At 42.7% G+C, this 27,095-nt stretch overlaps 1 protein-coding gene across 1 annotated transcript in view; it reads left to right on the top strand.

Moving 5' to 3' along the window:
• Skap1 (src kinase associated phosphoprotein 1) overlaps positions 1-27,095 on the top strand; it is a 294,139-nt gene that overhangs the window by 50,008 nt on the left and 217,036 nt on the right. Inside the window, exons 3-4 of the mRNA XM_076935898.1 lie at positions 6,805-6,830; positions 22,825-22,908. Of these exons, the coding sequence (XP_076792013.1) occupies positions 6,805-6,830; positions 22,825-22,908 (110 nt within the window). The remainder of the gene's footprint in view (positions 1-6,804; positions 6,831-22,824; positions 22,909-27,095) is intronic.

Here is a 27,095-nt window from a genome sequence, read left to right as displayed (position 1 = left end):
AGATCACAGATATATGCATGTCTACATCCAGTGTCTTCCAGGCTTGCACAGCGATGGTTTTACATGCTGACCCTCTCCTTAGCAGTTTGATGGACATCTGCAGGGAGATGAGAGAATCTCGGATACAGTTGAGGTCTACGGAGTTTTTGCCAAGGAAACAGAGAACCTATGCTACTTTTCATCCCTGTTAAGGAGTTTATGAGTCCCCTGAAGACTATCTGTGGACTCTGAGTACCAGTGATCTAATCACCCTATAATCACCCTATACACATCCCTCCAACCCCCTTCCCTACCCCCTACTCCCTAATAGAGCAGTTGTAACCATCCCTTAAACTCTGTTTTTTTTTTTTTTTTTTTCATCGTAACTTCTAAAAAAGCAGCAGATGTCAATTTCCGGAGCTTGGGCTCTAGAACAATTAGAGATGGATACAAATCTTGCTTCTGTCCCTTAAAGGCTGGGGCATCTTAGTCAAATGTTTGAGTCTCCTGAGTCCTGAGTCTTGTTTTCATCTGTAACGTGGGTATAATGGATGCCAGGGAGGAAGTTCAGTGGGCACTAGTGCTCGCTCTGCAAGCTGGCAGGCCTGGGTGTGGCTGCGTGGAGCCCAAGTCCAGAGCTAGATGCTATAATCCCAGAACTCCTTCAGGGAGACGGGGCACAGAGGCAGGAATTGTCTGGAAGTTTGAGGGCCACCTAGTCTGGAGTCTGCATCAGACTAAGAAAAAGAGGAGACCTGCTTCCAGTCAAAGGGAGAAGGTAAGAGCTGGCTCCCAAGACTTCTTCCGACCTCCCCATGCCTGAGGACACATACCATTGAGGGGGGAAACAGGGGAGGGAGAGATAGTTTTAAAACAAGAAGTTAATAATGTACTGACTTCTCAAGGTTACTATGAAGATTAAATAAAATATGTGAATTGTATGCCTCGCATAATGCTTAGCGTACATTAAGTACTGAGTTTGTATGTTATTTTATTATCATTAGAAAATGAAATTATTTTTCCTTCTGAGGTAGTTTCAACAATATTAGGGTACTCAGAGTTGTTTGTCTCCCTCCTGTAACAGGATCTGGCTAATTACCTGGTCAAGAGACGAAAGCGCTCAGTAGTTTTTCTCCATAACCACGTTTATTGCTTGGCTTTGTGGTCAAGAATCTGACCGATTCTCCTTGACCCAAACTAATGGTTTAGAGTCAATTGCTCCATTTTCAGCAGAAATCTAGTAATGTATCCTGTGGATTAAGGTGGCAATTTAGAAAAGCATATTTATAGTTTTTTTATTATTATTATTATTAAAATGTTTGTTTAGGAGCCAATTGCTGTGCTGGGTATGCTGGTACACACCTGTGATCCCACAAGTTCAAGGTTAGCCTGGAGTATGTAGTGAACTGTAGGTCAGCCTGAGCTGCGCGCGCGCGCGCGCGCACACACACACACACACACACACACACACACACACACAGAGAGAGAGAGAGAGAGAGAGAGAGAGAGAGAGATATGCTAGGCTTGGAAATTGTGTTTACCTCATTCCTTATTTTCATTTATAAAATGGGCTTAATAATAGAAGAAAAACATTGAAAAACACCGTGAACAGATCGTAGCATCGTTCTATTCATCATCATTGCTACCAGTGTGGTGACTCCTGGGGCTCTGGTTTCTGTCAACACCATAAGCTCTGTTTGCTTGCGTATCTGTCCTCAAACCGAAGTTCACTTGCTAATATCTTTAATTTAAAAATCCCAAGCAGCAAACTTTGCTGTATTTAAAATACCATGTATGTATTTTAAATTTGTTTTCTTTCTATGCATGTGAGTGACTTGTTTACATCTGGGTCTGTGTACCATTTGCATATCTGATACTAGCAACAGCCAAAGGGTGTTGGCTCCCTTGGGACTGGAGTTACAGATGCTCGTGAGCCACTTTGTGGGGGCTGGGAATTGAACCTGGGTCTTTTGGAAGAGCAGCATATGCTCTTCACGGCCGAGACATCTCTCCAGTCCCAAACCATGCATGTAATTTAATTTTTGCATGCAAAATGAAAAGACTATTCTGCGGGCCAGCTCAATGTGAGGACAGGTTTGTTTGTACGGAACGTGAAAATAATCACCATCAATGTGGCACAGCATCGTCTTTCTGCTCACGCCGTACATGTCTTTCCCCCCCCCCCATCAGTTCCAAATTTCATTTGCATGGACCTGGTGAGGCTGAGTGTGGATATTGCAGAAGAGTGATGGCTTCCCTTTCCTATAGAAGCTGAAGGTTCAGAGAGAAGATTAAAGAAGTGTTTGTTATCTCTCTGCACAGGCCTGATAGGAAATTCTCAGAGGGTTTTGGGCTAGACATAAACTCTGTGTGTGCGCACATTTATGTGCTTTCCCTCCTGTCCCCTTCTTTATATCTTGGTTTAAAACATTTAGCTCCAGATTGCTTGTACTCTCTGGCTCAAAGAGAATTGTTTCCAGAGCAGAGTCTAAGAATTGGAAGATGTCGCCCGGGTTTAACTAAATGTTTCCCACATAGCACAGAACTCTCTAGACTGTGATGAAGACCAACCACGGGATACGTGTAACAAGACAAGATGAAGACCTTAAATGTGTCCAGCAGACAATAGGCTGGGGCCCTTTCTTGAGGGTTGACATTGCTGATATTTTATAGTTTCCTTTTAGGAGTGCTTTCTGGGCCTAGGGGTAGAGTTCAGTTGGTAGAGCTCCTGTCGAGCATGAACAAAGAAAGGCCCTGGGTTTGTTCAGCATGGCGCTTGGTATAGTAGTATCCTTATCACCCCAGAAACGGAGGCAGGGGATCAGTAGTTCAAGGTCATCTTTGACTACCTAGGGAGTTTGAGGCTAGCTCGAGCCATGTGAGACAAGACTCAAAAACAAAACAAAACAAAACAAAACAAAACAAAAAAAAAAAAAAAAAACCTCAAGATGTCCTCTGTGGAAAGTAAGTGGCTTTGCTGTGTTTGCTCCTGTTTTTTTTAAGCGCACTGCCTTTAGATTACTGTATTCATAATAGTTGGAGGAGGAAGAAAGGAAGAAAGAACAGGATAGCAAAGAAAAGAAGCAATGTTCACTCCCAAGTTCAACACATGAGTTTCACTAGATTTTTTTTAAAAAGTAATACTATTACTAATACATTTAAAATGTACAAGATGATTTGATATGCACGTACACACGGCGGGGTGGTTAGCACAGCACACAAGTCAATTAGCCCACCCGACCACTCCCACCCACAGGTGCTTTTATGGTGAGAATGTGTCAGACTTACTCTCTGAGAAACTTCTAGTTCCGTAATATAGTTTTGTTAACCTGAGTCCCAACTGCACATTAATTAGATCCTTGTAATCTACTCCTCTTTTTTTGTTTTTGTAGTTACTCTTGTTAAGGACCTTAAATTATTGTTTTATTAGCGTATGGACATGAGTATTTTGTTGTCTGCATGTCTGTGCATCATGGGCGTGTCTGGTGACTTCAAGGTCAGAAGAGGGCATTGGATTCCCTGGGGTGGAAATTATAGACAGTTGTGAGCTGCTATGTGGGTGTTGGGAATCGAACTAGGGTCCTCTGGAAGAGCAGACAGGGCTTTTTACCTGCTGAGATATCCCTCTAGCCTTTGTTGTTGTTAGGACAGGGTCTCGCTATGTAGCTGAGCTGGCCTCAAATTTAGGATCCCCCTTTCTTAGTCCCTTGTAACCGGTGTTATAGGTCTGTGTAACTGTATGTAACAACACCTTGCCAAACTCACACATCGATGGAAGTTTGACAAAGATGTTTAATTACAGCATTATCAAAGATAAAGTTGATTCTGCTATTTAATGTCAACTATGTAAGACAGCTTCCTCATGTGTTCCTGTTAAAGGGACTGTTTCTCTGTCGAGGACTTTCTTAGGATAGTTACTATTGGCAGACACACACTCCCAACTTTACGTGAACTTATTACATGGTCTGTCTTCTTGACTAACAAGAGAAACCAGGAAACCTGGCCATACTAGAGGAAGGAACTGAAAACAGATGGTGGTGTAGTGGGAAAACGAGGCACCAAAAACACTAACAACGTGCTGTAATTATTTAATTGTTTGCTTCTAGTCAGCCTTTTAAAACATGGTTACTCTGTTTCTGACCCACCCCAATCCAACAAATAAGAGTAATGTCTATTGTTGTCAGTAACATTTTGGAAAGAGGTGTGTGTGTGTGTGTGTGTGTGTGTGTGTGTATTTATACCAGTCTTTTTTATTTTATATTATGTGTGGGAGTGTTTCACCTGCACATATGTATGCTTGTGTTTTCAATATTTTTTGTTGTCATTAGTTATTGTTTTGCTTTTTATGTGTATGGGTGTTTTGCCCTGCATGTCTGTGTGTGTATGAAGAGCATGTCTGATACGGACAGAGGCCAGAGTGATACCCATTTCATCTTGGATCTGAAGCTGTAGATGCTTGTTGAGCCACCATGTCGGTGCTGTAACTCAAACCATGGTCCTCTGAAAGATCGGCCAGTGCTGTTAACTGCCAAGCCATCACTGCACCCCTCCCCCCCTGTCCCATCATTTCTTTTTATGTTTAATTAGAAGATGAGTAACGGGAAAAACCAGGCACTAGAGCAATGCTTCAAGAGACGACAGAGTTATCGGAAGTTGGAAAGGTGCTCGGTGCCTGATGATTTGCTTGCTTGGTTGTGGCTTTGATGTGTGTGTGAAATGTCCTCCACAGGCTCATGTGTCCTAACACCGTGGGGTGGTCACAGACCCTTTAAGAGGTCTGCTGGTAGAAGTAAGGCACTAGGGGCCAATCCTTGGAAGATGGCAGCCCTGGCCATTTATGCCAAGCTCTCTGCTGCCTTGGTGCTCCCGCTTGCTGCTTGGTTCAGTGTCATCCCTCCCCGAGCTGGTCTCCCTCAAACCATAAGCCAAAAGCAATGTTTCCTTCCTTCAATGGCTTCTTGTTATGTGTTCGGTCATGGTGCTGAGAAAAGTAAGTAAGCCATCCGTTTCACAGGAAGGACGTTTGTGCCGTTGTCAGCTGCACCCTGCTAGGTAGAGACCCACCCACCGTACAGTTACACACAACTGAATTAAATGTCTGCCAGCCCTAGTGTGCGTGTGCCTTACACTAGAGGACACCCTTTCTTCCCGGATGCAGAAGCCTCCTGCCTCCCACCTCTGGCTTCCCACCTCTCTGCTCCCCCTTCCACCACCCTGGACTTCCTTTGCCCCCTCGATAGCCTGTTATTTTATATTCCCTTTCACCCAATGATCAGATCAGACCGGGTCTGGGAAAAGCAAACACGAGCTTCCTGCTCCGATTTCGCCTCCTCTACTAGTGTCCCTCAAAACAGCCTCTTCCCCTCTGGTCTCTCGCTGCATCCGTTTTCAGGAGTGAAGAAACTGTCTAGATGTGAGGTGATCTTCCTAACGTAGCCAAACCTAATTTTAGTCATGCTGACACTGGGAGACATCATTGCCACCCAAGTATGGCCTTTCCCTGAACTTTCTGTGGTTATGGACCCTGGTGATTTGATTAAGAATTTGATTTAAAACGTTCACTTTTCCTCCTAGAAAGGCTCGGATGCAGATTCCCAAGAGGCCAAGATGAGAGTAGAAAAACATCCATCCTACTTTGTGGTGTGGACATCTCTATGTCTGTTCCAAGAATTAAGGCGTAGTTCCCATGAGTCTGATGGAGTAGGCTGGGGAGCCTGATGGAGTAGGCTGGGGAAGGAGAGAACGTGAGGAGAGCAAGCATATTGCATATTGCACTCTAACATGAAGAAAAGGGGACAGGAGATGGAGAGGTTGAAGGGATGAAGGGAGGGTGTGCTTCACTTCACAAGAGCACACAGACTGATGGGAAGGGCCAGGCTGAGAGGAAGGGCGGCTATCCCCTAGAGGAAAATCAATACAGAATAATGTAAGTTTCCTGTGAAGGCACTAAATAGGCTTTTGTGGGTAACCATCATAAGTGACATTGTTTCTGTTGGAGGAAAAATGTACCTCAGGTGCCACAGAAGTGATTTACAAGTGGTCCCTTCCATCATGGCTGTTCACTACTTAAGACCTCAAGGGTTATTGGTTAGCCAGTCATTTCACAGTGAGAGGGTAGGAGAAAGTACTGTGGATTGCAAGGGCCTGCTTCATTTCTTGGCTCCTCGACTGCCAGTGTTAGACAACTCTGATTCTACGGTCCCGGCCTCATCTGTTTAGGAGTGAGTGCAGCTGAGGATGTGTTCTTGGTACTGGGGTTTAGGTGGTTATAACCACAGGAGTACCGCTAGGGTTTGCTGCCCAGGCAGATGGTGCTAATGGTACTGTGACCCACAGGACAGGTGTCTCAGTAAAGAGCCATCTTGCTCAAACTGTGAGCCATCATGAGCTTTCCTTCCTAGGTCATCCCCAGTTTCTGTTTTAATTTATTTTTATTTTATGTGCATTGATGTTTTGCCTGCATGTATATCTGCGTGTCAGAAGCCCTGGAACTGGAGTTACAGACATGTGTGAGCTGGGAATTGAACCCCGGTCCTCTGAAAGAGCAGCCAGTGCTTTTAACCACTGAGCCACCTCTCCAGCCCCCCATCCCCAATTTTTAAAAGGCACTTTGCTTAGTTGTTACAGCACAGTGATGCGGCTTTTAAACCATTAAGGATCTTGAAAACATCAAGGGCAACTTGCTTTTCTTAAAAGAAAGCCAAGCTCTGGTTGCCAAAGACCGTTGAGCAAGCTTTTTTGCATTTGTTCTACAGACATGGTATATTAACCAAAATTGAGACGTTCAAGTTTGACTGATTGTCACTCTTCCCTTTTGTATTTTAGGTACTGTTGGGATTTTCAGCCCCCAGGTGAGTACTCCTTAACCATAAGTAGTTTTATGTTAAGAATGTGTCCATGGTTTCATTGTATCTTGTAATCCTCTCCACGGAGCATGACTGGCCATTTCTGAGCAAAGTCAGTGGAGTGTTTAATTAACCTTCACCCCACTGGGCCCCCCTGCCCTGCTATTTCAGCAACAAGAGGTGCCATGCCTTGTATGGCTGCCGGATTATTTTATGGAAGCAGAGCAATAACATGCCTTTATTCCTTGAGTTGTGTTAGATACCAACAGGAGCCTGCAACATTCAAATAGAACAGCGGCCAAGTCCATAATAAAATCCTTGGGTGGGTTCCAACTCGGCTAATCCTTCATTTGCCCCAGAAATAAATTCTCGTGCGTTCTATCCTCTGTCACCGTGTCCTTCCACACAGACTGTCTGGCAGCAGAGAAATGTCAGAACTGGAGCCATGTTGGAATTCCCACTAGAACAGCGCTATCACATTTTAATATGAGCCTCGCTGCAGCCTCACAGCTTCTAATTGCTTCCCGACCATTGTTTTCCTGCCTTTTCGTGATGAACCCAGCATCTGGCGCGATTCTGAGAAGCACACCAGACAGCTGTGTACAAAATTAAAAATAAAGGATGAGATTAGGACACATTTGTAAAAGGTTCAAAGTTGGAATGTTTCTGAAACTTCGAGTACTCGGAGCGGGCATGCGCAGCTCTGTTCGCTCTCCTCGCTGCCATGGTTGAGGATGGAGGCCAAGGCAGCGTCCTGGGGGTTTCTTCTCTCAACGTAGGAAACAGGGAGGTTTTCGCTTCCTCAGAGACTGGAAGAGTTTTTGCGTCATGCTTATGGAACGCATTATGAATTGTTTGGCACCACGACCTTTAATCCCCAGACCATTTCCAGGACCTCTTATTGTCTTACTGTGTACCCCATCAAACTGAGTCTTAATGCTTCCAGGAATTAGTGTTCAGTGATGGTACTAGGTTTTTAAACTCTGTTTGTGTGTGTGTGTGTGTGTGTGTGTGTGTGTGTGTGTGTGTGTGTGTGTGTGTGTCTGTCTGTCTGTCTGTCTGTCTCTCAGTGTACATGCAAGCCAGAGACTGACCTTGGATGTCTTCCTTAACTGATCTCTTTTATTTACTAAGGCAGGGTTTCCCATTGAGCCTTAAGCCCATCGACTCCTACTCCAGCTTTCAGATGGTATTAATTTTATTAAAATTGTACTTTCCTACTTCATATTTTGTTGTAACATATTTCCAGTCTACATAAGACTTTCTTTAGAAGCCAAATTTATTTTTTAAGTTTTAAATCTAATTTTTAAAAAATATTTAAAAAAAATTTTTTTGAGACAGGGTCTCTTCATGTGTCTCTGGCTGTCTTAAAATTTACTCTATAGGCCAGGGCTGGCCTCAAACTTACAGAAGTTTTCTCAGCTCCTGCTTCCCAAGTGCTGGGACTAAAGATGTGTGCCACCATACCTAACAAAAGCTAGATTTGATAAATATAAGAATCATGTTTTAATATAAAAGTCATGTGTTTCAAAAGATTTTTTGTTTATTTATTTATTTCTATTTATTTTTATTTATTTTAAATTCGTGTTAGTTAAAGGCAGTCTCCCGTGTAATCACCTGACTGGCACGGCCACACTGAGACCCAAGATGAAGCTGTAGGGAGCTTTGCCTCCTGTCCTGGTAATGCAGCAGTCAGTTTGGTAGACTGTGAGACACATTCAGAGACTTGCCTTCTACTTCAGGGTTTAACAAGTGTTAACCAAAACCCACAGGGGGCAGGGGATGGTGGCAAAGGGATCGGTGAGAGCGAGCAGAACTAATTTCCTAAGGAGAAGAAAGGAATTAGTGTCAGAAGCATGGTACAGGAATGCGTTGAGAGGAAAAAATAATTTTGGCATAGGAGACTCTCAGGAGCCGAACACAGGGCACAGCTCAGCAGAGTCTTAGTATAGTGGTACTTCAGTCACATCTGACACACAAGGACAATGATGGGAAAAACGCAGAGCAAACTAATCAGAAGTAAACTGAGGAATTTCCAACCCAGAGACCCAGAGACCCAGAGACCCAGAGACCCAGAGACCCAGAGACCCAGAGACCCAGAGACCCAGAGACCCAGAGACCCAGAGCCTTGCTTCTGCTACAGACGTGGGGTGAGGGAGCGAAGTCGTTTGATCAGTTCTTAACTGGTGTGATGGGTGGGTATAATAACTGGTCTATCCAAGGTACTACCTGGATAGGATGAAAAGAACAGAAGCATGCAAGAGATATCTTGCTTGTTTGTTTTGAGACAGGGTCTCATTATGTAGATCAGGCTAGCCTCAGACTCAGAGATCTGTCTGTTTCTGCCTCCCAAGTGCTAAGATCAAAGGTGTGTGACCATGCCCGGCATGGCAGAAGAATTTAGAAAGCCCTAGAAGACTAGGTAATAGTGGGATCATTGCAGTGTGGAAAGACAGATGTGATGATCTCATACTTTACATTGCCTAAAAAAATTGTAAGTACAAATTTTTAAGAAATCACTTTATTTTTGAATATAAGTCTTACTGTGTAGTCAGGCTAGACTTAAAGTAAATGCATAGTCCAGGGGGGCCTGAAACTTGCCATTTTTTCTGCCTCAGCATCTTCAGGGCTGAGATTACAGGTGTGCACTACCATGTTCACCCTTTCTTAGCAGTGTGTTTATAATAACAATGCTGAATTTCCCCATGCATTTTCACCCTCTCCTTGTTGGCCCACTGTCTCCTTCCTCAGTGATTAATCTGTGGATGACAAGCTCCTTGGGAGACACTGCACACATGTCTACTCACCTCAGGTAGGGAGACCATGAAACATCAAAGTATCAGTACCACCAAAGTCTAACTTGGTAAACCATGAGTTTTATTGGGGTCACTTATAGGAATATGGGGGAGGAATTACTTACAGGAGCAGAAATGACTCAAAGACAGCTGCATCCCCAAAGCCCACCCCAGCATGGCTGACAGCTCACAAAGCTGGGAACCTGGAGCCCACTGCACAGTGTACAGGCAGCTCAACAGGTTGGAGAGCATCCTTTTTAGGTGTTTCAGTCAGTATAAACCCCTTCCAGGCAGCTTGGCTGAGTTGAATCTTCTTTACGCCCTGGTTTTTCTGAGAGTCTTGTTTGCAGCTTGGTTTATTTCCTCTAGGAAGGAGGGGCCTAGTGAATCTGGTCAGTTTCAGGGACTTCCTGAGACTATTGTGAGTTGCTTTCAGGAGCTTCCCTGCAAGGTGACACGTTTCAGTCTCATAGGAAGTTGGTTTTTTACACAACATAATCTAAGAAGAAAATACAATCCTAAGAATTATTACTTTCATGTAAAAGAAACAAACGGAACAATTTCTTTTTTGTACTTTAAAAAATATCTACTCATTTAATCCATTCATTCCTCTGTCTAATCCATTTATCTATCCATGCACGCACGCGCGCACAAACACACACACACACACACACCCCATGGTGGAGATCAAAGGACAACTTGCAAGAATTGGTTCTCTCCTTATACCATATCCACCACGTGGGTTTGGTGGTTTGAACTCAGGTTGTCAGGCTTGGCAGCAAGCTAGCAAGCTTCTTATCTGCTGAGCCATCTCACCAACCTAGAAAAATTCTCTTGATGAGGTTAAACATAACGGCAGAAAAGGCTTGGTTCTAGGACTTCAGATAGTCGCAATAATGCAAGCCCAGCTTACTCTGAAAACTTCTCTTTTCTTCTTCCTCCTCGCTTCCTGTCCCTCTTCTCCCTCTTCCTCCTGTCCCTCTTTCTCTCCCTTTTCCTTTCCCTCCTCCTCCCCTTCCTACTGCCTCTCCTGTCCCTCCTCCTGTCTCTCTTCTTCTCCCTCCTGTCATTCCTCCTCTCCCTTCTTATTCTTCTTTTCACTGTCTTTGTTACCGTTGCCTGTGTGATGCTGCAGACTGAGTCCAGGGCCTTGCACATGTCACAGAACTACACACCCAGCCAAAGCAAACAAATGAACAAAAAAACAGCAACAACAAAAAAAGCGTATTTTTAACTTAAATTTTCCTTTAGTTACAAAGGAGAGTTGTGAGGAATTTGCCGTGGAACTGTTCGAGTCATAGCCATCAGAATCTAAAAGATGATTATTGATTGGCTGTCTAAATAACAATCTGCTTTGACCTTCAAGTTTGATGACAAGATCATCTTAAGTCATGGCACAACCCAATTTTTTTCATTTTGTTTAGCTCTCTCTCTTTTTTTTATAAGATGAGTTAATTATTGACAGTTTTAATGAGACAAATCAAAATTTCATGTAGAAAGTATACTGTATATAGATCAAAATTTAATGTCACAAAAATATTTTTTGAACATTAGCTGAATTTCCTATCAAGGATCCAGAGTGTAAAACCAATGTCACAATACCTAAATAAAAAGTTTGGGCAAGCCAGTAAGGCTATTATAAATATTTATTACAGTAATATTTTATGTATTTGCTATTTGTTTTCTTTGTTTGTTTGTTTTGTTCAAAGTCCAGGGTGGCCTTGAACTCACTATACAGTTGAATATAACCTTGAGTTAATGATCCTTCTGCTTCCACCTCACAAATCCTGGGATTATAGGCATATGCCACCATGCCTCCTGGCTACAAAGGTTATGATTTTATACAGTCATCACTCATTTACATTTTGGTTGTTTGCAGAAATGTTCTGTGAAGTCTCTTACCAGTTTGAACATTTTGTTGACAAGCCATATCAATGCTGAGGTCCCTGAGAAAATGATCTAGTTATTTTATATTTAAAGATTCGTTTTGCTTTTTGATTTGTGTGTGTGTGTGTGTGTGTGTGTGTGCATACACACATATGTGTGAGTGCTCATGGAAGCCAGAGAGGGTGTCAAACATCCTGGAGCTGGCATTAAAGGCAGCTGTGAATTGTCCAACTTGGTTGGAATTGAACTCAGGTCCTCTGAAAGTAGCAGCAAGCCCCCTTAGCCCCTGAGCCACCCACCTCTCCTGCTCTTCTAGTACATTTTTACATGAGCCTAAGGTTACTTAGTAAAAATTTTTTAAAAATGGTATTTTGAAATGCCAAAGTCTCTATGTCGAAGTCATTGATTCCTAAAAATATAATTGATAAAACCAAATAAATCAAAGTTTAAAAAAGAAAATACTATTATAAAGCCACATTGTAAAGACCAAAACCAAACCAATGTTAACAAAAATGAAGCCACACTGACTATAGATGTAAAAAGATTTAAGTGGCTTGTCAATCAATGTGAGTTTTACCTTTATCCAAGCCAGACAAACTAAAAATGAAAGTGGTATCTATGAGAGGACTGGGAACTTGAGCATGAACTATTTTCATATTATTTTGAAATTGCTTTTAAGGGCTAGAGAAGTGGCTTAGCCATTAAGAGTACTAGCTGCTCTTCTCCCAAAGGTGTGGGATTTGGTTCTGAGAACCCACATAATGGCTCAAAACCATCTGTAACTCCAGTCCAGGGAAAACTCCACCGTCTCCTGCCTCCATATGCACATTTGCAACTTGGTACACAGGCATACATGCAGGCAAAAATACCTATACACATCCAATAAAATAATGTTTTCAAAAAGTAAACTGTTTTTTAAAAAAAGATTTATTTATTCATTATTGTGTGCCTGAATGTGGGCATGCGTGTGCCATAGCACATGTGGAGGTCAGGGATCAATTCTATGGAGTGAATTCCACTTTTATATAGGTTCGTGTGTGTGTGTGTGTGTGTGTGTGTGTGTGCATGCATCCATACATCAAACTCAAATCACCAGATTTGCCCAGCCAACACCTTTACGCACTGAGCTGTCTTGCCAGCCCTTGCTTTGCCTGGTTTTGCACAAGTTTATAATCCTTAGGCTGAGGATGTACAGTACTTGCCTAGTGTGGCTCAGCCTCTGGGTTTGGTCCCCAGAACTGCCAACAGGAATCCTGATGAAGTTTATTAAAAAGTAAAGGTTATTTTATTTCTATCACGAGGCCCAGTAGATTATTGCATAGGTTCATGTAGCTAGATGCAAAACCACACAAGCAATCAACTGCTCTATTTCAAGTTCATGCTTGAACTTAGAGAGTAGGATAGAGAGTAAGAAGAACGTAGGTTCAAAGCAGATTTGAATTGGAATCCCAGGTCTTCAGAAAAGCTCTGTGAGACTCGGCAGGCCCTTTAACCTCTTGAAGCATCCGTTTGCTCCTCTATACAGTCTCACGACTACGGACTTCATGTCATTATGAGTTCTAATAACATGATAACCCAAGAACGGTGCCTGCCATGAGGTAGCAAGTGGGGCTTTAAAGAGACAACGTGGTTGGTTTTATATATATCAAAGCTGAGCACGAAGATGCATGTGTGGAGCTTTAATAATAAATATTTCTTGTCTCTCCATATAACTGATCCACTCCAGCTGAGCCCTACCCTGGGACCCTGTAAGCACACCTATGCATCTGTAGGTTTACAGTCAGAGGGCAAGAGAACACAATTCTTGCCGGTAAGCCTATAGTGAGAGTTCAGCTGACAGGCTTATTGCTCATACAGCGTCTGAAGCATGTCGAATGAGACCATGAACATAGCTTCTTATCCCCGACCACCACATACTTGAAACGTGTAGCCCTGACAACTACAAGAAGCAGAGCCGGAAAGCAGGGAGGAAACACCATCTTTACACGGAGGGGTTGGGGGTAGGATTACCTTTGAAGTCTTAGAGAAGTGTTTTTGAATTAATGGAGTGTGCAGTGACTTGACTAAGTTCTATTTATGAAAATACTCTTTGCCTTCATGCCAAGGGGCTTTAAGCACAGTCTTAAGAAGGATTTATACAAAGAAACACGGTCTAAATTTATGATGTGTTTGCAAATGTAAGAAAAAGTCGGCATTTACAGTATTTGTAATTTATTGGTGAGTGTCTTTCTACCACTCTCCCTGGAATGCTGGTGTTTTATAAACACAGGCACTGGTTACAGACGTAGACTGTCCTAACCTATGTTACTTTTTAAAGGGGACTCCTCTAACCTGTTCTCTATGTCTCTCAAGGGATTAATGAGGGAAATGTGCTCAGGACTAATGCCCCTGCCTTTGGCTTTGGCCCAACCTTTTAGCATCAACAGTCTTGACAGGAGGTTTTATGCCTTGACTTCTTTCGGGCACTCCCCCCACCTTTTCATATCAGCTGCATTTTTAACACATTAATCTGTAGGAAGCGGATACACACACACACACACTGGCTTTGACGTTAGTACTCAACTTTGATACCTTTTCAAATATTTTCCTTTCTTTTGCATCTACTGTTCAGGTTTCCAAGTGGAATCATTCGCTTTGGAATTAGTATACTGATTGTTTGGTGATTGACTCACTGTCCAAGAGAATTGGATTTTTTTTTTTAAAAAAAAAATGAAGATCTATGTTGTATGTGGACAGAGAAACAACGTGCATGTGCATGCCTGGTGCCTAGGGAGGATAGACGAGAATATTAAATCCCCGTGTGTAACTAGAGTTACAGACTGCAATGAGCTATCATGTGGGTGTTGAGAATTGAACCTGGGTCCTCTGGGAGAGCATCATGTGGGTGCTGAGAGTTGAACCTGGGTCCTCTGGGAGAGCATCATGTGGGTGCTGAGAGTTGAACCTGGGTCCTCTGGGAGAGCATCATGTGGGTGCTGAGAGTTGAACCTGGGTCCTCTGGGAGAGCATCATGTACTTATTCATGACTGCAGAGCCTATCCTCCAGCCCCATATGGTTTTCCTTTTTGAAGTTGATACTTTCCAAGATTTTTATATTCCTTCTACATGTGTATTCTGGAGTAGAAAATATTGAGACAAACAAAAAGTCCCAAAAAATAATCAAACAAAAACCTAGCCTGATACTGGAAAGATAGCTCAGCAGTTAAGAGCACTTCCTGCCCTTGCAGAGGACCCAGCTTTGGTTCCCAGTATGCCCATTAGGAGGCTCACAACCCGGGTGGCTGAGGTGTCACTAACAGAGGAAAAGGACATTTATGTTATGGACAGGGAGATTTATATGATGCATAAAATCAAACTTCCAGTTACTGCTGACTCTACTGAGGTCAAGAGGGGAAAAACCAATCTTGTGAACCCTCCTTGCCTTTGTCAGCTGATCTGAATGTAATACACACTTGCAGCCTGGAAAGGTTGCTGATCGTAACTCATCTCTAAAAAGATGGCTTCTGGCCAGATGTAGTGTTGCACACCTGCAGTCCCCGTCTTTGGGAGACTGAGGCAGAAGATCAAATGTTCTAAGCCAGACTGGGCTACATGATGAGATTGTGTCTCCATCCATCCATCCATCCATCCATCCTTTCATCTATCCATCCATCCATAAATATCTTCCTAAACTTAGAAATTTTAAATTCTACATCTGTCTGTTTTGTCTGTCTGTTATCTATCTGTCCATCTTCCTATCATTTATCTACCATCTATATCTTTCCATTTTTCTATCATCTTTCTATCTACCATCGTATCTATTTATCTATCTATCTATCTACTATCTATCTATCTCTCCATCTGTCTGCCTATCATCTATCTACCATACATCTATCTGTCTGTCTATCATCTATCTATCATCTATCTGTCATTTATCTAGTGTGCATGTGTGTATTCATCAATTGTTGTTACATGCATATGTGTATATCCATATATATTCCTAAATATAACCATCTCAGTCTGTACAATGTTATTTATGTGTATGTTTCAAGGCTAACCGTTTGGTGTTGATAACCAACTGGTGTGCTTTTACCTGGAGAGGACCATTTCTCCTGGTCTCAGCATTTCTTAGTTGCTTGCAGTTCTTTGTGTAGGGTTGAGGCCTTGTATTATTTTTTAAAGTCTTTCGAATAGATGGGTTCCTGTGGGGTACTTTCCTGTCTAGGTGATTGACAGCCCATTTGGGTTAACTCTTAAGGGACCAGACAGTGGAATATTCTTTCCTTTACCAGAAAGCCTCTGGCTGTGGGATAACCAACTGATGCCTCTTACCCATAAGATTTATACACTTTGCTTGTGCTAATGATACTTCAGTAAAAAAGATATGCAGATGTTCCATATGAAACTTCTGGTCCAGGGGACTAAACACAAGTTAACAATGCTGTCTGTGAGAGGGCTGGCTTGTTAAGGACTGAGTGTACATGTGTGTTGTTGCACGAATGAGCAGGAATCTCTGCATCAATTTATATACATGTGCAGGAACCCGCAGAAGCCAAAAGGGAGTGTTATCTCCCCCTGGAACTGGAATTACAGGAAGTTGTAAGCCACCATGTGGGTGCTGGGAAACGAACTCAGATTCCCTTCAGGAACGGCAAAACGCCATCTCAACAGCCCATCTCATTCTTTTTTGGCAAAAGACACTGGAGTTGAACTAGCCAGATAGTTTCAAGAAATGTCTTATGTCATGGAGCATAATAGACCATAGAATGAACCAGGATTACAAAAAAACCAACAGTAACAAAATGTGGGCTTCTGTGTTTTCAGTGAATTCTCCTACTAGGATATTTAAGGCATGGTGACTCGGGAGGAGACATGCCAGGTTCCCAGCTGCCCTTAGGTATGGACCACTTGAGTTGTTTTCCGTGTCGCAGGGTCAAAATGTCCACAAGTCAACACAACTGTACAGAAAAGGCTTTAAAAATTCAGCATATTGATCTGACTAAGCCTAACATAGTTGTATTACAGTCTGTGAGCATGGAATCCTTGCAAAATATATTTTAAAACCCCAACAATGAAAAACAATAAACTTGAACTGTGAATGAGGCTACCTCCTTCCTGGTCACATGTGGCTTCGTCAGTTCCTGTCTCCATGTGGAGCGGAACCGATTCTGTTACCACAAATAACAGTAATTTATATTTTGATTACTATCGTGAACTCACGTTGTTGGCTGCCATTCAGTATTATTCTCCTTCGAATGATGATTGTGATTTATAAGGCATGCAGCCTTGGAGTTAGTAGCTTAGGGCGGAGACTTAGAATCAGACAGGGTGGGGTCAAAGTCTAACTTTGCCGCTTCGAGTCACTTCTGAACTTTGGGTAACTTGTCAAGTTGTTTTATTTCTCTATCACAATGTCTTCATCTGCATCATCTTTGGGATAATAGCACGTCCCAGGGTTGTACATGAAGCGCCTAGACCAGAGCCCGCATAAAGTTCAGAATACAAGTTGTTCCATTTAGTATTGGAGCTGACTGTCTCCTGCAAACCAAAGCATACGAAAATGAAGTTGAATACCTTACAGTAAGAGTGAAGGACAGAGAATAGAGTGGTCGAAAGAAAGCAACCACAGACCAGTAATTCCGGGTTACGGTTGCCTCGCTGCTGAACTATCAACATATTTGTCTTCCAGCATGTTAATCTGTGTACCGCCAAACGCAGGCTCACACGGTTTTTAAAAAAAAAATTCTGTCAAGATCTCGTTAGTAGTGAAAATATTCTAACTCAGCAGGTTCCATTTTGGTACCAGTGAAAACAACAGCGGTCGGTGGAATGTGTTCGTGTAAAGCCGGGACAGCCAATGACAGCCTGCAGCTTGCTTATGAAGTGTGTGTTGTCACATATACAATTATCTCGTTGTGTGTGTTGCTGCCAGCCCTCTAGTTTGTTAATGTCCAGGAGCTGTGCCCTTATCCAAAGCCTAAGCAGGGTTAAAGATCTCAGCACTTTCTAGAAGTGACAGGGGCAGGGGCAGCAGAGTTCATATTGCGTGTGTCTGTGAGTCGTCTGTCTGTCTCTGTCTCTGTGTGCTTTTCTGTCTGTGTGTCTGCCTTTGTCACTCTCTGTTTCTGTCAGTCTGTCTCTCTATTATGTCTGTCCTCGGTTCTTTCCCCTTTTAAAAGAGCTGCCTTGATGCTACGCACTGCAGCTCACCCTACTGGCTAAAACGAGAAACTGCATGACCAGCTTTCTTAAAAAGCGGGGGAGGGGCTACTTTGGAAGACTGTCTTAGCCACTGGCTTCCGTGGGGTGGGGTGGGGGGGTGGGGGCTATTTTCCTCTCCAGTTTTCTGCTGACCGGTTTGGTTCATTTGAGAGTATTATTAATCTGTGCTGTCCTTTGGATTGCTAGATTCACAGGTGCTCTGTAGTGATTGTTGTACTGAGTGTCAATTTGCCTCTGTTTCTTATTATTTACACCACTCCATTCTAACAAAGCCGTTCTTAGCGTGGCCATGTAGACAGCAGTAGTCCGAAGATAGAGAACTTGCCCTCAGAACTTAAGCTCAGACTACTTGTACATCGAAGACCTAGTTGGAACAACTTTTTAAAAGAATAATAAATGGAAACTCTCTTCACCTGGATGGTTCTCATTCATTCTGCAGATTTAATGGCATTTGGTACTATTACACTCACCACCAGGGCCTTGGAGGCGAGGGGTGAGGGTGGCGAAGAATATTTATACATTGAGTTATGGATAGAGGAGGACGGAAAAGATGGGCAGGAAGTCAGACTGTATAGAACAGAGAAGAATCTGAGACCTTCACTGTATGTGGATTAATCACAAGAACCAACCACGCAAGTCCAAATGGATATTTAGGAGTCGGTGAAGCCTTGCAGATATTCTGTGGAAAACACCATACATTTTCTAATGCACGAATTTGTGCAAAATGGTATGTAATTCATACTGCAAGTATTGACAGGTTTCCCCCTCCCCCCGGACTTTGGTGTCACAGGTGTGCTCGGTAATATATTCACATGCGAATAACAGTTCACATACCCGATCACATCTGTATCCAGTACGTTTCTTTAGATCCAGAGGCTTAGGTGAGTGGTCACAGTTGGGAGCAGGCACTGCCATTCTGATGACACTGCCAGTTCAGCTTTGGGACCTGCATTAGTATTAGATTGGTCTGTGAAGAGCTGGCCATATCAATGCTACCAAGCATGAAAACTAACTGGATTTGGATCAGGAAACTTCATTTATAGCATTTTAGTGAGGATTTATTAGTTTAAAGAGGGAGCCACACGCCTTGTGGGTTCTTAACTATCAAAGGGAGCAGGAAGTCCTCGTTCTCTTTGAATGTCAATAGCAATAACAGCAAAAAAACCCCCAAAAACCCACCAAAAATTACAGTTCTGCACTAGTTTCTATTTCTGTATGTTATCCAAAGACATGCACAAGAAAGTCCTAGCACAGTCCAGGATGCTTTAAACCATGTGACACATAGTTGCTTACAGGTGACAGACTTTACGACAGCACACTCACAATTAACTGGAAGAGAGATAAACGGCAGAGACTGACACCGACATGAGAAAAACTTACGGGCCTTTATCTGTTGAGCAGAAAACATGTCTTTTTGTTTTGCGTTACTTGTTTTTGTATTTCATTGCATTTTTTTAAATGCTCAACCTGTTTTTCTGTCTCTTCTCATCTCTTTGGTAAAATTGTCACCATTCTCTGACTGTGTCCCCAAATAGCATCTGCAAGTTCAGAACTGGACTAGGTTGCCAAAAGACTAACGAGAGACACATCATGGTCCATTTTTCTCTGATTCCATTTGGAATTGAGTTAGTAGACAAAAGTTTTTAGCAGTTTAACTCACTTCTCCATAAAGTTTATGGAGCAGTAACAGCTGGTTGAATCCAAGGCAGCAAAAGCCAACTTCTAGTGGCCAAGCCATTGTTTCTGAATTAAGGGAGAAAACTCATTAGCTGGTAATGAAAACGCAGAATAAAAACAAACAACACAGAAACCCTGGCAAATAATTACCGTACACCTGACACAAAGCTATTTCATCTTTCTGCTCCAACCTCAGAAATCCCCAACTTATCACTCTGAGAGGCATGAACGCAATTGAGTCAGACTCCAAGAAAAGAACAGTAGAGAAATCACCCCCACAATGGGCCCTCCACACAGGTGCCCAGTGGAGGACCTTCACTGAATATACCAAAGAACAGCGGAAGTGCCCAATTCTTATGACACCTAAAATCGAGGAACAAATTACCAGCTAATGGCAGGTGAACCCCTGATAGAGTCCCCCTAGATCTTGTTTAGAAATACAAAAGGAAAAGGCTGAAGGCGGCAGAGGTGATTAATGGAGATATAGTGTGTTCGAATATCTATCTGTAGAGAAATATATTGATTCCGAGCGAGTCACAGTGGGAAGCATGTCTCCAGTGGCAGAGGGGCTGGCCTTTGAGAAAGCCACCACTAGGCAGATGGAGTTCAAAGCCCTAATTGTTCTGCCACTGTAGCCTGTGATCATTTATGTCTGATCCCACTGGATCCCAGTTGGAACGGGGACAGTGAGGGCTGCCGACGAGACCAGAGAATGCGAGTGGCTATGCTTTAAGGAAAAACTATCTATGCCTTTTAACTTAAGCCGATCCAAAATGACCACAGTAATTGTCGGTTCTATAAAACTTCCCACCCATGCATCTCAACTAGCTGTAATCGTTTTAATTACACTGAGCATCTATTTTTATGCAGCGTGATAGGCTTGATTCTGTGCGAGCTCAGGGGAGGTGAGCCACTGGATATAACAGTAAAAACACTTATGACATTGTCATCGGGAACTAATCACACTTAAGTGTAAGGCATATTTCTCAATGTTTTTCTCACCGGCAGCTGTCTGTCATGCTGACGCAGGCTTTGTAGGAAGTGATGAGCTGTAATCTTTCCTTGCTGCGTATGTAGACAGGGGCACAGGCTGGCACCCAGCACAGTGGAGTTGCTTAAAGTCCACCTGTGTAACTATTCCCAAACCAATGGGATCACACGGAAGTGACTGTACTTCCGAAGTGGCAGCTCCCGGCAGGTGTTGAGGGTGAGAGTTTTAGATAAGGCAGCTGTGAATCCAGTCTATGTGCTGGGCTGGATCTTGGAACACAAAGAAAGGCAATAATGAAAAACTCCATGGAGTACAAATAAAACTTGAATGTACCAATATTAATTTGCTGGTTGGGCAGATAGATTTCACCCACGGAGAAGCTGGTGCTGAGGAAAACTGGAGGAGGGCTGTTTACAAGCTATGTCATATCTCCACAACACTTTTATAAAACTTATTTTAAGGATGAGTATGGTGGCGCATGCCTTTAATCTCAGCACTTGGGAACCAAGGGTAGGAGGATCTCAGTGAGTTGGAGGCCAACCTGCTCTACACAAGCAAGTTCTAGGATAGCCAGGGTTACACAGAAAAATCCTGTCTCAAACAAAACAAAAAACAAAACAAAACAAAAATACAAACAAAATCACCAGAAAGCAAGAAACAACTCATTTTAAAAATTAAAAAATAAATTTTACAAATACAAAGCAAAAGCAAAAATTCCCCCCTGATCATCGTATTTTTTTAGATGTTAGACTGGAGAGCTGGGTTCTTCCTCTTGGTGGTCCTATCAGGTATATGAAGCAAGCAGAAAACTACCTCTAGAATGATGGTCGAGCAGAGGTGTTCAGTATATCCTCTAAATGTTAAATTTTGCTAGGAACATATACTATTTTAAAAAGGTTTTCAATTTGCCTCCAAAATAAAACCCCCTTTCCTTGCTGCAGGTCCACGCACAGGTTTCTAGCCGGGCAGCTCACTCACATTCTTGTTGATAATGTGATTTCAGCAGCTCTGCCACGGTGTAAAATTTGAGTGTTTTAACCCTCTGTCCAGTATCTGAGGTTTTTATTGGATAGCAGTCGCACGGGAATGCTTAGATGCTCCAAGCTTGGGAAACGTTTTGTCAGGCTTTAGCTAGTCACTGCTGTGTCAGGTAAAAGAATCTTTTTTTTTCCTATAATAAACTCTACAGCTTATTCTAAAGTCCTATGTATGCAGATGTTCTGGGCAGTCGAGGGCATCTGACTACTGTTGAACATTCGAAGACAAGTCTGGTTTGTGGAAAGAGAAGGCCACAGTCATTTTTTTTTTTAAATCATTTTATCTCCTCCCTATCCTCATAGTTTAATTGTAGGAAATAAACCTTTAAAGCCAGGCAATACAGATTCTTTGCAGGTTGTTTGGTTTCAGTGCTCCCTGGTTGGAATCCTGGGCCAAAAAAATGCTACAGTGTTTATTGAGATTAGCATTGGTGATTTCCTTTGGAAATTAGTATCTGAGAGAATATTAAATTCAGTTGAAAAATCCCGTTTTCATGTTTGTGAAATGAACCAAGCAGCTGTCGGTGTCTTTTCACCAGCAGGCCTGTACCTCTGTTTAGGGGATTTTTTTTTTTTTTTTAAGAAAAACAATCTGCAGTGCTTTCATTTTCTTCCGGTTTCCGAGTGAGCAGACATCCTCCGCCTGAACCTTTTAAAGTATCATAATAGCACTGGCCACTTCTGCAAAATACAATTCAACGTAGGCCGAAAACACCCAAAAGAGATTAGCGATGTTTTAATTGCATAATTCAGTATTGTATATACATTACCTTTTATCAAAGTCATTTTGCAGAACAAATATTACCTTCCTCCGGCTTTCGGAGTTCCTGGGAGAGGTTGCTTTCAGGCTGTAAACCAGAATTACAAGAGCGAACTTTATTAAGGTTGCAAAACAAGTCGTGATTTAAATAGAAATAAAATCCAGACTGGATTCTCTCTGTTTACTGCTCTGATTTTTCCAGGGTAGGAGAGAGTATTGACCTTGCTACATTATATTATGCGGAGAAGATTAGGCCTTTGTATCAGTCCTTCCATTTCATTTAGAAACAGAAAGAGAAAGAGCCCTTCGGGGTAAAGGTTGTGATTCATGGAAATGTAAAATATATGAAAGCAAATTTATACAGCTAGGTTTTCATTTTAAATGTGACAGAGAAATTATTGTTTTGTAGCGAAAGGTCTTTCCACATGAAGCTACCAGTTGCTTAGTACTAGAGGGAGGTGGTGTCGTGGAAGATTTCCCACACAAGTAAGTTGGTTCTTAAAGTTGATTTCTCTGTCTCTCTCGAGCTAGCGGGAGTGGGCATGGGCATCAGGTAAGGGATGTCGCCATCTTTGCAAGCACTTGAAGACACCTGTAAACGTCCATATCAAGATGTCCAGTAGATGACTTGATTTTCTTTCTCAACCCTCAGGAGGGGATCTTGGCCAGGACGGCTCTGACGACACTCTGAGTGGGACTCACGGCCTACCCCTTGCATCAGATTATCAGGACGAGGGTGAGTTGACACTCTCTCTGTCTGTCACAGCCTTTCCTGTGGCCCTCTCTGCCTCTTGTCATTTTGTTCCCAGCAATGGCTTTTCTGATTTGCAAAAAGCATCTACTTGCTTCGTTGTGGTACTCATCCCACTGGGTAATTCAGTGCTCCCACAAGTTAACATATTTAGAGAAACACTAATTCCTGGGGGAAGACATCATTATTGATCTTTGTATAAACAGTAGCTCACAAAGTATGAGGGCATTTGAAGACCACAGGGCCCAGTTATTTTCATCCTTTCAGATCTTTTGGCTTCACTGAGACTCATGAGAGTTGGGATCCGTGCTCACAGAAAATTGGGATATTAATTTATTGTGAGGTATCTGAGACCTTTGAGCCTGTTTGTGGTGTTATCGCACCTGAACTCACACACTTCTGACTAAAACTGGTTTTGTTCAAGAAAAAGGCAAATGAACTCAATGCAAACCTTCCCCACAGCATCAATTTTATTTGGATTTTTGTAAGATATATATATATATATATATATATATATATATATATATATATATATAGTAGGTAACACGTAATGCAAAAATATCCATGATTTTCAGATCTATTAGTATAGAGATTGCAGCCTAGTGGCTGCCAGCTTCTGGTGCAGGCTTAGATTTCCCAGGGGCGGGAGGTTGCTGGGCTTTCCTGGCATCCAGCCACAGGAGCAGGAGGTTTGAGCATCTCTGGTGCACAGTGTTCTTATCAAACTCTCTCATGCCTTTCCAGTGGGAGGAAAGGCTGAAGATGTTCCTGAACCAAATAGTAAATTGGAAACTTATTATCCTTAAGGGCTGGGAATAAAGTTGGTAAATTATTCCTTGTTTCTCTTTACGGATCCATATTCTTCTGAGGTTTTTTTTTTTCTCTTTTTTTCTTGTTCTAAATTTCAAGAAGGCACAGTCCCTATTTTTCTCTCTCTTTACCTATTCATTACCTGCTCTTTCTTTCAGCCAGTTCTGATGAGGCTTATATTTCTCTTTCATTTCATTGATAATTTCCACCTCAGAGCAATGGATCCAGTTGCTTAGAAATATTTTTGTCTTGCTTGAGCCTCATATGGTAGGTAGTAAAGCGAGTGGTACCCACATGTTCAAAGCTGGTTAGGCCTACTCGGCTGTAAGTGCTGCACTAGAAAACACAGGGCTGAAAGCTTAATAATTACCTTGGTAGCTGGCTAATAATTGTGGAAAATTAACAGTGCAAAACGTGAAGAAACTAACCTTTCATTTGGTTTTGATTAATCTAATGCTTGACAGAATCAGAACAATGGTGCCTCGTTAATTTATAGGTCACCTGCTTGGTATTTCCAGCTTTCCAAAATACAGTTGAGAACACAATAAGTAAGCCAGAAAGACCTCGAAGGGGAAATAGATGTCGATGGATTCCACGTTAATGCTTGGCTTTCTTATTCTTGGGAGTGGCTCTGAGGCCCTCACTGGGGGAAGCCCTTTCTCTCCTTAGGAATTTGGATCACAGTGTTTCTTAGGCCACAGTAAGGCTTCAAACCAGAAGGGATCCTGTGAGCTGAGGGTCATGGCACACAGCTATTTGGGAGATCTCGAGTTCTAGGCTAGCCTGGGCTATAGCAAGACCCTGTTTCAGAAAAAAAAAAAAATGAGGAGGAGGATAATAAGAGGAGGAAAGGAGAAGGGAAGGATGGGGAGGAAGAGGAGGAGGAAGTCTGGAAAAGGCATCAGCTAGAACTAGACACTGAAGTAAGAGTCAGAAGCTAACATAAACTATGAAAACCAGAACCTAGAAGCTGGGATGTAGCTCAGTGTAGAATATTTGCCTAATATACACGAGGCCTGTTTTGATCCCCAAGACAGTAAAACAAACAAACAAACAAAACAGCAGCCAAAAACAAGACAAAACAAAAACATAAAAAAAAAAGTTCCTAAAATCAACAGAACAGTGCACAAAAAAAAGGTAAGATCTTTAAGTAAAATTTGTACAGAAATTTGTAAAACTAAACCATAGCAATCTGGGACTTGCTCATGTCCTAGAAAGAGACTGCTTGCCAGGCGGTGGTGGCACCTGCCTTTAATCCCAGCACTTAGGAGGCAGAGGCAAGCGGATTTCTGAGTTCGAGGCCAGCCTGGTCTACAGAGTGAGTTCCAGGACAGCCAGGGCTATACAGAGAAACCCTGTCTCGAAAAACCAAAACAAAACAAAACAAAACAAATAAAAGAGACTGACTGCTCATGTCTCCCCTACCCACCCTGCCCCTGTCCCCTGTCATAGAGAGAGAGAGTGCTCACATTGACCCCACCCCCATGACCTAGAGAGAGACAGCTCACTTTCTCCCCCAAAGGAATCAAAAGGCTGAAAGCTGGCATGTACCAAACATTTCCCATGTGCCTTGACTTTGTGTCCTGAGCAACTCTGATACATTGTTTATCCCTCAGAGCAGCCCGGGGAGGTTAGCTTGCGTTACCCTCATCTTAGAGATGAAATCCAGAGACCTGGCAGAGGTAACTTACCCCATCTCACCACTGTTGGCTAGTGGGGTTCTGATTTGTACTTGTTGTGTTGATTCTAAAAGCTCTGTTGCCAACCACGCTACTGTGGTAACTCCTGCCCCACCTAAGTTATCCCTAAAGATGGATCTGCCTTGTTGATATTTTAGCTCAGATTATATAAGCAACTGGCAGTGGAGGGGATGGCTTACTTGGTAAAGTTATGCTGTGCAGGCATTAGGACTTGAGTTTAGACACCCAGAACCTACCTCAGGGTGCAGCCCACACCTGTAATTCTAATGGTCAGGGGTGTGGGAAGGGGAAAAGATCCCAGGGCCATCTGGTCTTGTTAAACCAGTGGCTTCCGGGCTCACTGAGAGACCCTGGCTCAAAAAATATGGTGAAACAACTGAGAAAAATACCTGATGTCAACCTCTGGCCTCTGCATGAATGCACATCGGGTGATGCAAGCAAGTGTTCAACTGTGTGCGCATGTGCACACACGCATGCACACACACATGCACAAGCACACACCCCACATAAACACAATTACTGTTTGTTTAAAAAAAATAGTTGAATTTTAAAAGTTTGTGTTGGTGGATCTGGGATTATAGCTCATGGAAGAGCATGTGCTTAGCTCGTGTGTGCGAGACTGTGCGTTGTATTTGCAGCACTGGAAATAAAAATCATGTTAAAAGAAGTATGCTTACATGTGGAACATTCCAATGTGAAAAACTGTTTCATAAACACTTTCCGAAAGAGAGGCTGAGATAGCTCAGCAGTTAAGAGGACTTGCTGTTCTTCCCGAGGACCCAAGTTTGGTCCTCAGCACCCATGTTGCGTGGCTAACAACTACCTGTAATTCCAGCTCCAGGGGATCTGATGCTCCCTCTGTGGTATATATACACACACACACAAATACACACACACACGTGCACACATGCTTACAAATAAAATTAAATACTAAGTAAGTGTTTCCCAAAAGAGAAGCTAATTATATTAGTAATACTAAGTTCTTCCAAGTTGTTTTGGTCTTTCAGATCAGTGCATGAAAGGTAAAGCCCTCCCCACACCGCCCCCCAAGTGACACAGTTAACAGCAGAGATAGGGACAGATGCATGAGTCTTGTGTTAGAACTTCACTACAGCCCGATATCTTGTTTGCATTTCTGCAAACCACTGAATCTAGAACAGAGCAGGGGCCCTAGATGTATGACAGGCAAGATGGATGCTGCCCTCCTCTGAGAGTCAAAGATGCATAAATTTCCTATGAAACTAAGGGGGGCCGCGCATAGAGAGGTTGGAACTTGGGGTAAACTTTTAGATTCTGTTGAGTTACGTTTAACATTATAGAGATCGCTAATGCATTATGCCATGTATCTAACAAGACCCACTTAGAGATTCCAAGGCACCATGGGAAGGGTAAGCTGTGTAAAGGCAGACTGGGCTTCTGTCCTCATGCCTCACTGGGAGACACATGGTCACTACAAACGGACACAAAGGCAGTGTCCCCTGTTTGCTGGCAAGGCAGCAGCAGCAGCCATACTTTAGGGAGAAAATAGGTTTAGCTTGCTCTGAAGTGACATTTATTTAAGCTTTTGGAATTTTATCTGTGCTAGAAGCCATCAAAATGTTTTAGCTTTGTTTTCTTCCACCCCCCCCCACCCCCACCCAAGTCAGAACAACTGCTTAACTT

This window comes from Arvicanthis niloticus, chromosome 6 (genome assembly GCF_011762505.2).
Source record: "Arvicanthis niloticus isolate mArvNil1 chromosome 6, mArvNil1.pat.X, whole genome shotgun sequence".
NCBI lineage: Eukaryota > Metazoa > Chordata > Mammalia > Rodentia > Muridae > Arvicanthis > Arvicanthis niloticus.
Note: the sequence above shows the minus strand (reverse complement) of the source record. Positions and strands in the feature narration are given on the sequence as shown.